Source organism: Numenius arquata, chromosome 12 (genome assembly GCF_964106895.1).
Source record: "Numenius arquata chromosome 12, bNumArq3.hap1.1, whole genome shotgun sequence".
Lineage (NCBI taxonomy): Eukaryota > Metazoa > Chordata > Aves > Charadriiformes > Scolopacidae > Numenius > Numenius arquata.
In genome coordinates this window covers 20,742,683-20,755,353 of record NC_133587.1, presented here as the reverse complement: position 1 = coordinate 20,755,353, position 12,671 = coordinate 20,742,683, and the positions used below count along the sequence as shown (strand labels likewise).

At 40.9% G+C, this 12,671-nt stretch overlaps 1 protein-coding gene across 2 annotated transcripts in view; it reads left to right on the top strand.

Moving 5' to 3' along the window:
- Window positions 1–12,671, top strand: part of PTTG1IP2 (PTTG1IP family member 2) — a 34,375-nt gene that overhangs the window by 13,634 nt on the left and 8,070 nt on the right. The window contains exons 4-6 of one of the 2 annotated variants that reach the window (XM_074157353.1): window positions 378–486; window positions 6,947–7,015; window positions 12,008–12,054. In XM_074157353.1, coding sequence (XP_074013454.1) covers window positions 378–486; window positions 6,947–7,015; window positions 12,008–12,054 — 225 coding nt within the window. The remainder of the gene's footprint in view (window positions 1–377; window positions 487–6,946; window positions 7,016–12,007; window positions 12,055–12,671) is intronic. The other variant, XM_074157354.1, reaches the window with a different exon arrangement.

Below are 12,671 nucleotides of genomic sequence, written 5' to 3'. Positions count from 1 at the left end.
TTGGCTCCTTTAAATCCTCTGACACTGTCTTACTTCATTTTGCTCGCTCTTAGAAACTGCTGCATGTAATGTGTGTACACTGATGCTGAATCTATATGACTTTTTTGTTCATGTGGTACATTGGCTAAGATTGTGGTTGGGACAGCAGAACTGTGTGTGGAATCACACCGGTAGATTTATATCATATAAAGTATTACAGGATGAGTTAATAATTTGGTGTATGTAAAGAGCAATTTTACTTAATGTCTGTTCAGTGTAAATTATGCATAGTAGCAAAATTCTAATGTGATATGCTGGGTTTTAACTGGAGGGGAAGAATTATCAGAACAAATGTTAATGCTGGAGTCTAACAAGTTGAATATATTCATGTTTTTCAGTAAACTTTGAGGCTTTAATTATTGCCATAGCTGTAGTAGCTGGACTCATTCTGGTGTCCGTAACAGTCTGTTGCTGTTACTGCTGTTACTGCAGAAGGCGTTCCAGGAGGTAAATGCATATATTTATTTCCTTTACTAACTTTGGGGACTGGTACTACAATTCTTACTCTCCAATATACTAAGATTCTTTTCATTTTGAAGCAATTTTGGTTACTTCATTTTATTTGTTTGAGAGACAACTAAGAAAGGTGTTTAGTGACAGGCAGTATCACAGGAAAAATGATGCTGGAATGACACTGAAGTGATGTTATTAGTGGTGGCATCACAGATATGTTCTCCAAGTAAGCTATTGCTTTGCAGTTCTACATTTTGCACTTATTTCATGTCCAATCTTAATAAAGATTTCAATGGTCAAATAAATACTTGCTTCTTGTGATAACAGAGCAAATGATTTCTTTCAAGGCAAGCTCGTGGTACAGCAAAAAGGGACCAGGTGGGTAACAAGTATCTGAGCGACCATGTCCTACAGCACTTGATATCCATGCTACAGAGTTTGCTCTAGGATCTGTCAGCAGTTAGTATCTAAGTGATTAGTTGTATTTGCCAATTCAACAGAATATTCTAAATGTAAGATGATACTTTTTGCTCTAAGATACCAGAGTGACTGATTTATTTTCAGGTAAAGTAATACAGCAAAAATTAAGTGTTCGTTAGGTCTTGGAGGATTTGTAAAACTTACCTTTTTTTTTTTTCTTTCTAATGACTTCTAATTGGCTATTATGCTTCAAAGGGAGTTGATGAGCAGCTAAAAATGGTAGGTCAGTGCTGCCATGGGAAGTGATCAGTGCTTATTCCCTAATGAAACACCTGGAAAGCCTTGTTTATTGGGACAGCACAATACGCTTCCTTGCATCACTGAAGCTTTAGAGCTCAAGCTTCTGGGCAGTGCAGTTTCAGCTAGCTCCTTTCATCCTTCAGTACTTATTACATGAACAAAATGTGGACCTTATTTTGTGATATGAAATAATTTCCGTATACTATTCCAGTACCTGTAATTCATTGTTCTTGTTTGTGGATTTTTTTAAAAAAATTATGCAGCTGTACAGTGTTTAGTGCTGACCTTCAAGCCAGAGAAATATGGTACGTGTGGCTTTCAGAAAAGGAGAAAACTGTAAATAACTTAACACTTTTTTTTTTTCCCCTGAGAATGGTGCATGCACTTGTTCTGCTGGTGGATTGGTCTAAGAAATCTGTTGTAGTGCAGGATTTGATAACTCTTTAGCCCTGTGCTGATAAGACCTGAAGATGTATAGAACTGTTTGAGATTTTATATAAGATCTGCCAGTTACCTCTGCAGAGGAACTGAGTAGGCCCCTGTGGCTGACATGCCAACAAATAAAGCTTGATTCCTGTCAAAAGAGAGATTTGTGCCAGACTTCAGTTTCAGTAGCTAAGTCATCCATCAGTACTGTAACATCTGATCCTAAACATAGAGGGTTAGTTGAGAGTCCTCTTATGCCAGAACTCCAAAGGTGTTAAGCTTAATCTTCTGACACTCAGAGGATTTAAAGATCTTGTCAGAGTGGGCTCCAACTTCTTTCAGGAGGATTCAGAATGTATTATTACACTGAAACCTGATGTATTGCTGGTTTTAAACCCACTGATTTGCAGCAGGAATTATTTTGCTGTCTGCTTGCTCAGTTTGGGGACTCCTTTTCTATAAAAGAAACTTTTTTTACTGAGTTGGAAGAAGGAAAATTTGTAGAAATGTAATAGATCTGCTTTACTGACTTGTTAGATGTATCATCCCAGATCTCAGGTGTAACCTTGTTTTGCAGAAGCATCAGTAGTCTGGTAATTTTTAAGCTGTGGGCTTTCGGTGTTTAAGAAGCCAGCATTTATCTTTTCCTTAAACACAGAGAATACTTAGGTGCATTAATCCTGCCGTTGTATGGTGTAGGTCGCTCACCTGAGTCCATCCCTACCACAGGAATCCTAGGACTATTGGTGCATTGTTTCAGTTCATTATTTTTATCCTGTGTTTGGACTTGGAGTCTGGTTCGACGTACTTGAGAGAAAACTATACTAAATAGACTGTCTTTAACTTCTTCAGTTTAACAACCACTTTTTAAAGTTTTATAATTTCAGACTGAATTTTGAGGAAAAACTCAATTCCTTCAAAGTGTCTAGAAATCAGAAGATATTTACTGCTTCTTTTAATTACAGAGAAGAAATATATTTTCTGAATCCTATACCAGTGTTTTATTGACTTCATGGGTCAGCATGAAGTAAGACTATTGCAGAGTTATAAGAAACTGGGGTCTCCAATAAAGTAGTTTTACAGAAGGATGCCCAAGAATGGGGTCCATCTGTCAGAGAAGGGAAAGAGCATCTTTGTTCATAGGCTTGCCAAGCTGGTGAAGAGGGCTTTAAACTAAAATTGCTGGTGGAGAGGAGCCTCAGTTCATCCCACTTCTACTAGTTTGATGCCAGTAATAGATACCCAGAGCCTGGAGAAGGATCACAGGTCAGCAAGAGGGCACTTGGAGTGCAGAACGAAGGAATTCCAGCCAGTAAGGCAGCTTCATCGGGGGCCCAGCTTAAATGCCTCTGTGTAAATGCATGTAGCATGGGGAATAAACAAGAGGAGTTGGAGACGTGCACACGCCTGCAGAGCCGTGATTTTATTGGCATTATGGAGATGTGGTGGGATGGCTCCTATGACTGGGGTGTTGGAATGGAAGGATACAGGCTCTTTAGGAAGGACAGGCAGGGGAGACAAGCCGGGGGTGTGTGTGTGTGTTGCTGTCTGTCAGTGACTAGCTGGAGTGCATGGACCTTTACCTGGGGATGGATGAGGAGCTGACCCAGAGCTTATGGGTCAGGATTAAAGGGAGGGCAGGGACAGGTGACATCATAGTAGGCATCTGCTGCAGGCCACCTGACCAGGAAGACTGAGCAGATGAGGCCCTCTATAGACAGATAGGAGCAGCATCACGTTCACAAGCCCTCATCCTCATGGGGAACTTAAGCCACCCTAATATCTGTTGGAGGGACAACACAGCAGGGCATAAGCAATCTAGGAGGTGCCTGGAGTGCCTTGATGAGAACTTAACTTCTCTAAATGATAGAGGAGCCAATGAGGAGAGGTGCTATGCTAGACCTGTTCTCACCACCAAGGAGGGGCTGGAGGGGAATGTGAAGCTCAAGGGCAGCCTTGGCTGCAGTGATCATGAAATGGTGGAGTTCAAAATCCTTATGGCAGTGAGGAGGGTGCACAGCAAACTCACTACCCTGGACTTCAGGAGAGTGACTTTGGCCTCTTCAGGGATCTGCTTGGTAGAGTGCCAAGGGATAAAGCCCTGGAGGGGAGACAGACCCAAGAAAGCTGGTTAATATTCAAGGATCACCTCCTCCTCTTTGCTAGGATGCATCGCTTCTGAGCTTGGAAGTCAGGCAAAAATGCCAGGAGGCCTGCTCAGATGAATAAGGAGCTCTTGGACAATCTCAAACACAAAAAGGAAGTCTACAGAATGTGGAAGAAAGGACAGGTAGCCAGGGAGGAATATGGAGAAATTGTCTGAGCAGCCAGGGATCAGGTTAGGAAAGCTAAAGCTCTGATAGAATTACATCTGGCCAGGGATATCAAGGGCAACAAGAAAAGCTTCTACAGGTAGGTCAGTGATAAAAGGAAGACTAGGGAAAATGTGGGCCCTCTCTGTAAGGAAACTAGAGACCTGGTCCCCCAGGACATGGAGAAGGCTGAGGTACTCAATGATTTTTTTGCCCCTCAGTCTTCACAAGCAAGGGCTCTAGCCACACCACCCAAGTTGCAAAAGGCAAAGGCAGGGACTGGGAAAATGAAGAAGTGCCCACTGTAGGAGATCAGCTTTGAGACCATCTAAGGAACCTGAAGGTGCACAAGTCCATGGGACCTAATGAGGTGCATCTGCAGGCCCTGAGGGAAGTGGCGGATGAAGTTGCCAAGCCACTATTTGAGAAGTCATAGCAATCCAGTGAAGGGGAGACATAACTGCCATTTTTAAAAAGGGGAAAAAAGGAACACCCAGGGGATCTATAGGTCAGTCAGTCTCACCTCTGCCTGGCAAGATCATGGAGCAGATCATCCTGGAAACTCTGCTAAGGCACATGGAAAATAAGGAGGTGAATGGTGACAGTCAACATGGCTTCAGTAAGGGCAAATTGTGTTGACAAAGTTTGTGGCCTTCTACAATAGCGTTACAGCATTGGTAGATAAGGGGAGAGCACCTAATGTCATCTACCTGGACTTGTGTGAAGCATTTGACACTGTCCCACATGACATCCTTGTCTCAAAATTGGAGATACATGGACTTGACAGATAAGACACTTAGTGGATAAGAATTAACTGGATGGTCACACTGAAAGAGTTGTAGTCAATGGCTCAATGTCCAGGTGACAAGTGGCATTCCTCAGGGGTCAATACTCGGACTGGTACTGTTTAACATCTTTGTTGGTGAAATGGACAGTGGGATCAAGTGCACCCTCAGCACGTTTGCCGACGACACCCAAGCTGTGTGATGTGGTCAACACAGTGGAGGGAAGGGATGTCATCCAGAGGGACCTGGACAGGCTTGAAAGGTGGGCCTGTGCAGACCTTATGAAGTTCAGCCAGGCCAAGTGCAGGGTCCTGCACCTGGGTCACGGCAATCCCAGGCACAAATACAGGTTTGGTGGAGAATGGCTGGAGAGCAGCCCTGAGGAGAAGGACTTGGGGGTGTTGGTGGATGAGAAACTCAACATGAGCCAGCAGTGCACACTGGCAGCCCAGAAAGCCAACTGCATCCCGGGCTGCACCAAAAGAAGCGTGGCCAGCAGATCCAGGGAGATGATTCTGCCCCTCTACTCTGCTCTGGTGAGACTCCACCTGGAGTGCTGTGTCCGGCTCTGGAGTCCTCAACACAGGAAGGACATGGACCTGTTGGAACAGGTCCAGCAGAGGGCCACGAAGATGGTCGGAGGGCTGGAGCACCTCTTCTGTGAGGACAGGCTGAGAGAGTTGGGGTTGTTCAGCCTGGAGAAGAGAAGGTTCTGTGGGAGAACCTTATAGCAGCCTTCCAGTACCCAAAGAGGGCCTGCAAGAAAGCTGTAGTGGGACTCTTTATCAGGGAGTGGAGCAATAGGACAAGGGGAATGGTTTTAAACTGAAAGAGGAGAGATTTAGATTAGATATGAGGAAGAAATTCTTCACTATGAGTGTGGTGAGACACTGGAACTGGTTGTCCATAGAAATTGTGGATGCCCCATCCGTAGAAGTGTTCAAGGCCAGGCTGGATGGGGCTTTGAGCAACCTGGTCTGGTGGGAGGTGTCCCTGCCCAGGGCAGGGGTTTAGAACTTGATGATCTTAAGATCCCTTCTAACCCAAACCATTCTATGAACTAGAAAATTTGTACGTGAACCATTACCTGGGTTCTGAATTACTGAGCTGTATTTAAATGACTAAGATATTCAAAGACACGTATGGAGTGATTGAGCAGGTGGAAAAACTGAGTTCAGATTTCCAGTTCTAGTGTCTGAACTTTCTGTGTTAAAACACTTGACATGATGTAATTAACCACTGGATGTCACTCTTGCTTAACTTGTATGTTGGTTGCTGTAGATGTGTGGTACTATCTGTTTCTCTATTAGCAGGTGTGTTGCTATGAATATTTACAATATTAAACATCTTCAGGCAGTGCATTCAGTTTTGAAAAATTATTAGCACAGTTGCCTGCCTGGAAAAGCGTAGTAGGTGTCCACTGACTAATCCTGAAGAACTGTCACTAATTCTGCTAGAAAAAATAACAGACAAATAAATATTTTTTGGCATTTGCCTTAGAGTTCCACAATTATTATGTGGTCTATCTAATGGTAAAGTGAAGCTGAGCTTTCTTCAAGGCATGTCACAAAGCTTAAGTGCTTGCATTCAGTAGAGCATATCTGCAAATGTACAGCTCGGATGTACTGTGTAGGCTCAGCGTTTCCCAGAGTCACACAGCTGATGCACTCCAGTAAATCCTTGCTCATTCCAGAACAGGGAAGGCAACTGCCAAGACAGTTCATGCGAACTCCTTTCCTGGGGGCAACTTGAGATTGGATAGTGATGGTTGTTGGAAAGATGAACTGTTCTGACATCAAAGGCTTATGAACCATCAGTCTTCTTCCAGGGCACAACGATGGACTTAACTGTGCGTGTGCATTATGCTTACTGTGAAATGGGGTGTGACAAGGGGAAAATGGCAAGTAGGAGTCCTGCTTCTGGAGCAGTCTGCAACCTGTTGCTACGAGGCTTTAAGTTGTCCTGTGGAGTCTGAAGAGCATATTGTTACAGTGGCTGAAGCATTTGGGTATTATAAAAGGTGAAAGGGTAATTCTACAAATTTTTCAATTATACTTATTCAGCAATGAAATTTTACACACCTGTGAAAAAGTATCTCAGGTCAGACTATAAATCCTTTTTGAAAATGAGTCAAATGACTAAAGGATGATTGCCTGGCACTGCAATTATTTTTCCGCCTCTTATGCTTTCCTTCCCTCCTTATTTTTCTAGTAGACCAGATGAAGAAGAAGAACGGCTAGCTAGAAAGAGAGAGGAACAAAGACTACAGTCTCTTCAGAGGTAAGTCTTGGCAGCTTGATACATAGGAACACACTTCCCGGTGATATAGGAGTATTTTGCCCTTCTAAGTAATACACAGAGTACTAAACAAAGAGGCGTTATGGAGTTAGGCATGACAATATCTTTTTTTTTTTTACAAAAAAGGAGCTTATTGTGAGATTTGTGACCCTGATTAGGAGCCTGTATCTTCCTAAGTGAGCAGGGAGTGAATAGGTTGATGCTCAGTGTGGTAGGTACAAGTGCTCTGTGCCAGCCAAGAGCAAATGGGAGGGATGTGTCTGAAGTCTTTCCTAGTCTCTCCTGGACTGATGCTTGTCTGTGGCATGAGTAAATGCGTAAGTGAGGATGGGATTCAGAGGTGAATTTGATTAATTTGGTAACTGGTTCTTTTTCTTTTAAAGTCTGGCTTGGAAGGGTAGAGAAATTGATAGTGAGACACTTACTAGAAATTTTGCTCAGGAAGTGGAAAACTTTGGCTGAGATCTCCTTTTAGACTTAATTCCACATTTCCATCGTCTTTGTTAAAGCTGTAATACAGTGTAGAAAGAAGTGCAGGAGTCAGCAGCGATATAGTGCTTCTCAGAACAGCATTCCTTCAGGTGTAGGTTTTTATAGCTTACTTCTCCAGTGACTCTTCATGGTTCTTATATTATTCTTTAGATAAACCATTTTTATAGGTAGGACCGTGATACCTAGTACAAGCCCGATGTACCTTTTGAATTTTACTTCCTTTCCTGGTCTTTATTTTGGATATTCACAATGGATTAGCTTCAGCAAGACAAGGGGACAGTCCTAACTAAACTAATACTAGGCTTAAAGTTGTCAGATGTGGTTTTGAATCCCAAAAGACTGATAAGGAAATTGATCCTAGGTTTGACACTTCCTGGTTAATGGTCTCTGAATACTCAGCTGCCAAGTAACAGATGGGCACCTTCAGTGGTGCCTGCTATTTCTCCTGAACTCAGATTCATTGTTAATATGAGCAGGGACTGTGGGGAGGAAAGCCTACTTCCAAATAAGACCCCTTGTGGAGCTTTTGCATGAAGACATTAAGTTTCTCTGTTACGAATGGGCATAAGATGACAAGGCAGGTAGGCAAATATGCTTGGTTTGCTCAGACATGTTACGTTTCTGACTGGGCACAAAAGCAGGAGCCAATAAGGTTCTCTTACAGATATACCTGCTGTCACTCATGTCTCTGGCAGGGGCTGTGAGAATCACTCTTAACTCCATGCAAATCTGGTTTCTGGTCCTGAACTGCCAGATTATACAAGCAAATACAGCAACTGGTTGCCCTGAATCTGACAATGGTTACAGCTCTGAAGTAGGTGCTGTGATATTAGGAAGCAGACTAGATGCTGTTGTTATGGGTTAAATTGAAATGTCCTTTAGCCTTGTGCAAAATTCCTAAACCTGTTGGCAATAGAAAGAATTAGAATAGGATACAAAGGGGATGTTTAACAAGAAAGTGCAAAGCTTGAGTAGTTAGTTTTGTTTCTGTGACTGTAATTTTTTAGAGCTATTGCATACTAGCAGTTTAATATGGCTATTTATTCAATTTTCTACTAGCTGTGTAATACAGTCTAGTAGCTTTTAAACTTAAAATTTAAACTTACCAAATTTTCTTTGTTCTGCACAAATTTTATTCTTAACAGCACAGGCTTACCGTTGCAGTAATGTGTATTCTGCACTTGTTTAGGAAAGTGTAAGTTTTAAAGTAACTTTTTGCAGAGGGAAGATGAAAATCTAGACCCCTCCTAGTGTAGTGGAGCTAGAATTACTGTTTTGAAAATGTGTATGTTTAAGTGTAATGGTGCCACTAATTTAACCCTACTTTTGATGTAACTGTGAGCTGCTGGTGGCAAGAGCATTCTTACTTTTCTTTCATGCCCAAGGCACAAGCATTGACCTTGTGTCTGTCTGGGTTTTTCTGGTTTTGTTTTTTTCCTCAATGGGATACAGCTGCTTCATGTACAGCTAGCTGTTCAAATGAGTTGGTAATGGAAGGAGAAGAGGACTAGTCTAAGCTTCATTTAATGGATCCATTAGTGAACGGTGAAAACAAAGTAAGGAGGCCCAAGTTGCATAGTGTGTGCTTAATGCAACCATCAAGGTAATTGCAGAACCTAACATCTTTTTGGCTTATCAGGCACACAGTAAATGTCTGCTTTGTAAGTTTAAAATTTGTTTGTGTTAAGTATCTGTAATAAACTGAATTTTAGGAAGTGTCATTCTGGAATACCTAAATGGCCATTGGAATGCAGAGTAAGGGTAATAACACTGCCCTCTGCTTGTCTTCAAAAGGAAGAAACTAGCTGTCACTTCACTGAGGCTGAGAATCACTGCTGAAATGTAGAGTTTGCATTTACAGTGGGGGGAGGGAATCCTGGAGTTCAGCTTTAGACTAAAAATACCGAAAGAAAACAAGTATCTTATTGCATAGCTTTAGTCCTTTATTTGACTTCATGTCATCTCTAACATGAAAAATAATTTTTAAACTAGCATCAAATAGTGAGACTTTGGCAGCACACTCATTTAAGTATTTACTGCTGCAAATACACGCCACATTTATATGTTAAATTTATGTAATTTATAAACCATGTTATAAATATGTTACAAGTTGATAAACCAATGAAAAGCAATGAGATTGTGATTGAGATAAACTGGCTAGTTACAATTTGGTAGTAATGGTAAGGGAGAAAAAGGGGGGGGGAAAGAAAGAAAAGAATGCAGTTCACTTGTGAAGAACCAAGTATGGAAAATCATGTGAATTGTTAGTATTAGGAAAAATACTTCCTTGGCTTACAGCAGCAGGAACAACTTGGCATGAAGAGCCAAGAGTTTAGCATACAGAAGGTGGAATAATAGCAGTAGTATTAAGAAACAGAACTAACTCAGAAGGCTGTAAAGTGACTTCACTGGATCATAGTGTAAGATGTGAACAGTGCAGCAAACCGTCTCTGGTTGGGTGATTCGGTGACTGTCTGGTCGGAATTGTGTGTTTCTTCTCGAGTGATTTATAGCTAGGCCTTATTTACTGTACAGGGATTTAGTCATGGGTGATGTGATATGATATAGTTGTGGCCATCTGTCAAAGTTCAAATGTTTGGCAAATATTAATGGTTTTACCCTTCGAACTTAAACAATGTAAGAATTTTAGATGTTTGGCGGTTTTTGTTTTGAATAGCCTCGGGAGGTATTCTAAACTGTTTCTGAGGTTTAAGGCCTACGCAGACTGATTTGATTTTAATTTTTTTTCCCCACCCCCTTACCCTTCTTATGCAGATACTTAGTGCTTTCTGTGTTTAGGGCAGATTCAGACTGACTGCTGAAATAGTGAGATTTTAGTTGAAACTGCAGCAGTGAGTCTCCAGTATTTCAGATGGGGTATGCAAAACAGTGAAGAACATGCCATTGATACCACCAGTAAAAAAAAACAAACTGGTTTGAGGTCACAGTGTCTCACGGAAACTATAGGGAAATAAGGACTGATTTATATAGGAGAAGGCTGCTTTAAGCAGAATCTGTCTATTCGCTTTCTGAGACCCCTTGCCTCATATAACGTCTTCCTGTTATGCAACATAGAAAGCAGGAGTCCTGTGGTCAGGTCAGGTCAGGAACTTGACTCCCTGTTCTTTTCAGCCTCTCAGTCCTGACTTTCCTCCTCTACATGAATTCCATCATCCTGATTCCTCAGTTCCTCCTCCTCCTGCAGTTTGGCCAGGTGGTTTTATTTCCTATGCTGCCTGGGCTGAATAGTGTAAAGGGATATAAGGGAGATAGACATCCAGGGAGATAGTAGTGGAAGGTTTTGAGTCAGTCTTTCTTATTTGATTTTCTCATCGTGCTTTATCCGCATGCTTTCCAGAAGTGCAGTTACAGAGAAAGGCCAGTTCAGCCCTTCAGCTCCGTAGGAAGCAGGGTAGTTGCTTCTGAGGACACACAGGATTTGATTAGCAGTAGGAATTGTTTGGAGGTGGAATATGTATAGGGCAGGTGGATGCCTTGGTGCATTAAGCTGTCAGTGCTTCAAAGCTTTCTGCTGAATATGTGCAAATTAGAATCAGGTGAAAGTCAAAACTTGTTTAACTGGTTGAATTTTGATAGAGGCAATGATGTATTTTTTTTAGAGGAACACTGTTTTGCCAAATCCTATGTCCTTTCCTCAAAATATATAGATTCTGGATCATCCTAGTGAAATGACTGTATGAACTTTTTTGTTTGCTTTTAAACTAAGCAAAATAGATGTTCCCTTTGTGGAAACAGGAAAATTTTCCTATGAATGATGGAACGATTTCCATTTAAACTTCCTTCACCTTTGCAGAGTGGAGGAAGGGGAAGAAGAAATTGACTTGTCAGACACTTATTTTATGTGAATAATTAAAGTTTGGCAACATTAGATACAGTCTTGAAAACTGTTGTATGATTAGACAGCATAATTAGAGGCATCCAATTTTTATATAGCACGATATTTTAGTTTAACCTCTGCATGGATACCATGCTGGATTTTAGAAATTATTAGTTTTCACTTATACTTGCTGTACTGCTTAAACAAAACAGTAATACGCCTTTTATCTTTTTAGAATTATTATATTGAATTAGGATTCTGAAGCACACTGTATTCACTACTAAATTTTTACAGTTTGCTGTTGGAAAGCAATAGGGAGTCTTCCAATGTAGTGCTTTGCTTCTTATGTATAGATGACTAGCTCAGTATGTGTACGTGTACATACTGAGTTGTTATATAGAAGGACATACAGTACTAATATACCTTATTTTGACATTATTGATTAATGAGAAATTATAGGGAATCTTATGGATACATAAAGTGTATATAGAAAGATAAGCTATATATAACTGGTAACGTGATTTTTTTTGGAAATTTGTAATTGCATACTAATTTAAAAACTGCTGTCATCTCAGATGTAATTACTGTGTTTTGCTTAGCTCAAAACAGTCTAAATACTCTTCTGATGCCTTTATTTGTTGCAGGAAACATGAAAGAAAAATGAAGCATGATGAAATACGTAAGAAGTATGGTATGTGATAATCTTGTTCTGATACTCAGTATCTAAATTGATTCCTTTTTCTTAACTATTATTAAAATTCACAACAGGAACAAACTACTTTATAAGCAGCAGAAGTAATCAAGCCCGGTTTCCTACTGATGCATGTCTTCTATCATCTGAACACCTGATCTCATCAATATTATGCTCCAGTTTTCTTCCTGCACTGACTCTTCCAGTGGGCAAGAGACAATGTGCTGGATAGGGTGTTCAATATATTGATTAAAAGAAGTAGTTCTTTCTGTCTCTTCCTAAGTAAGAGCACTGATTTTTATTTTTTTTTGGGGGGAAGGGGAGGAGAGGTTTGTTTGTTCTTGAACTTGATAAACCAATCTAGTTGAAATTGGCTAGTAGACTCATGGTTATTGAAGGAGGATAGACTGATTAGCAGATAGTAAGCTTTTTAAATCAAGCTTAAAAAAGATGGATGGAGGATTCAGCCTAATGTAGGGATTAAAAAGGTGATTTTTTCTTTGTTTTTAAGTGAAGCTGTTGTCCAGTAGAAGCGTATCGCAAGCCTGTAGGACCTGCTGTGTTGTATAGGAGGCTGTTATCTAGGCTTGTCAGTGCTTCACTTTTCATTTCATTTC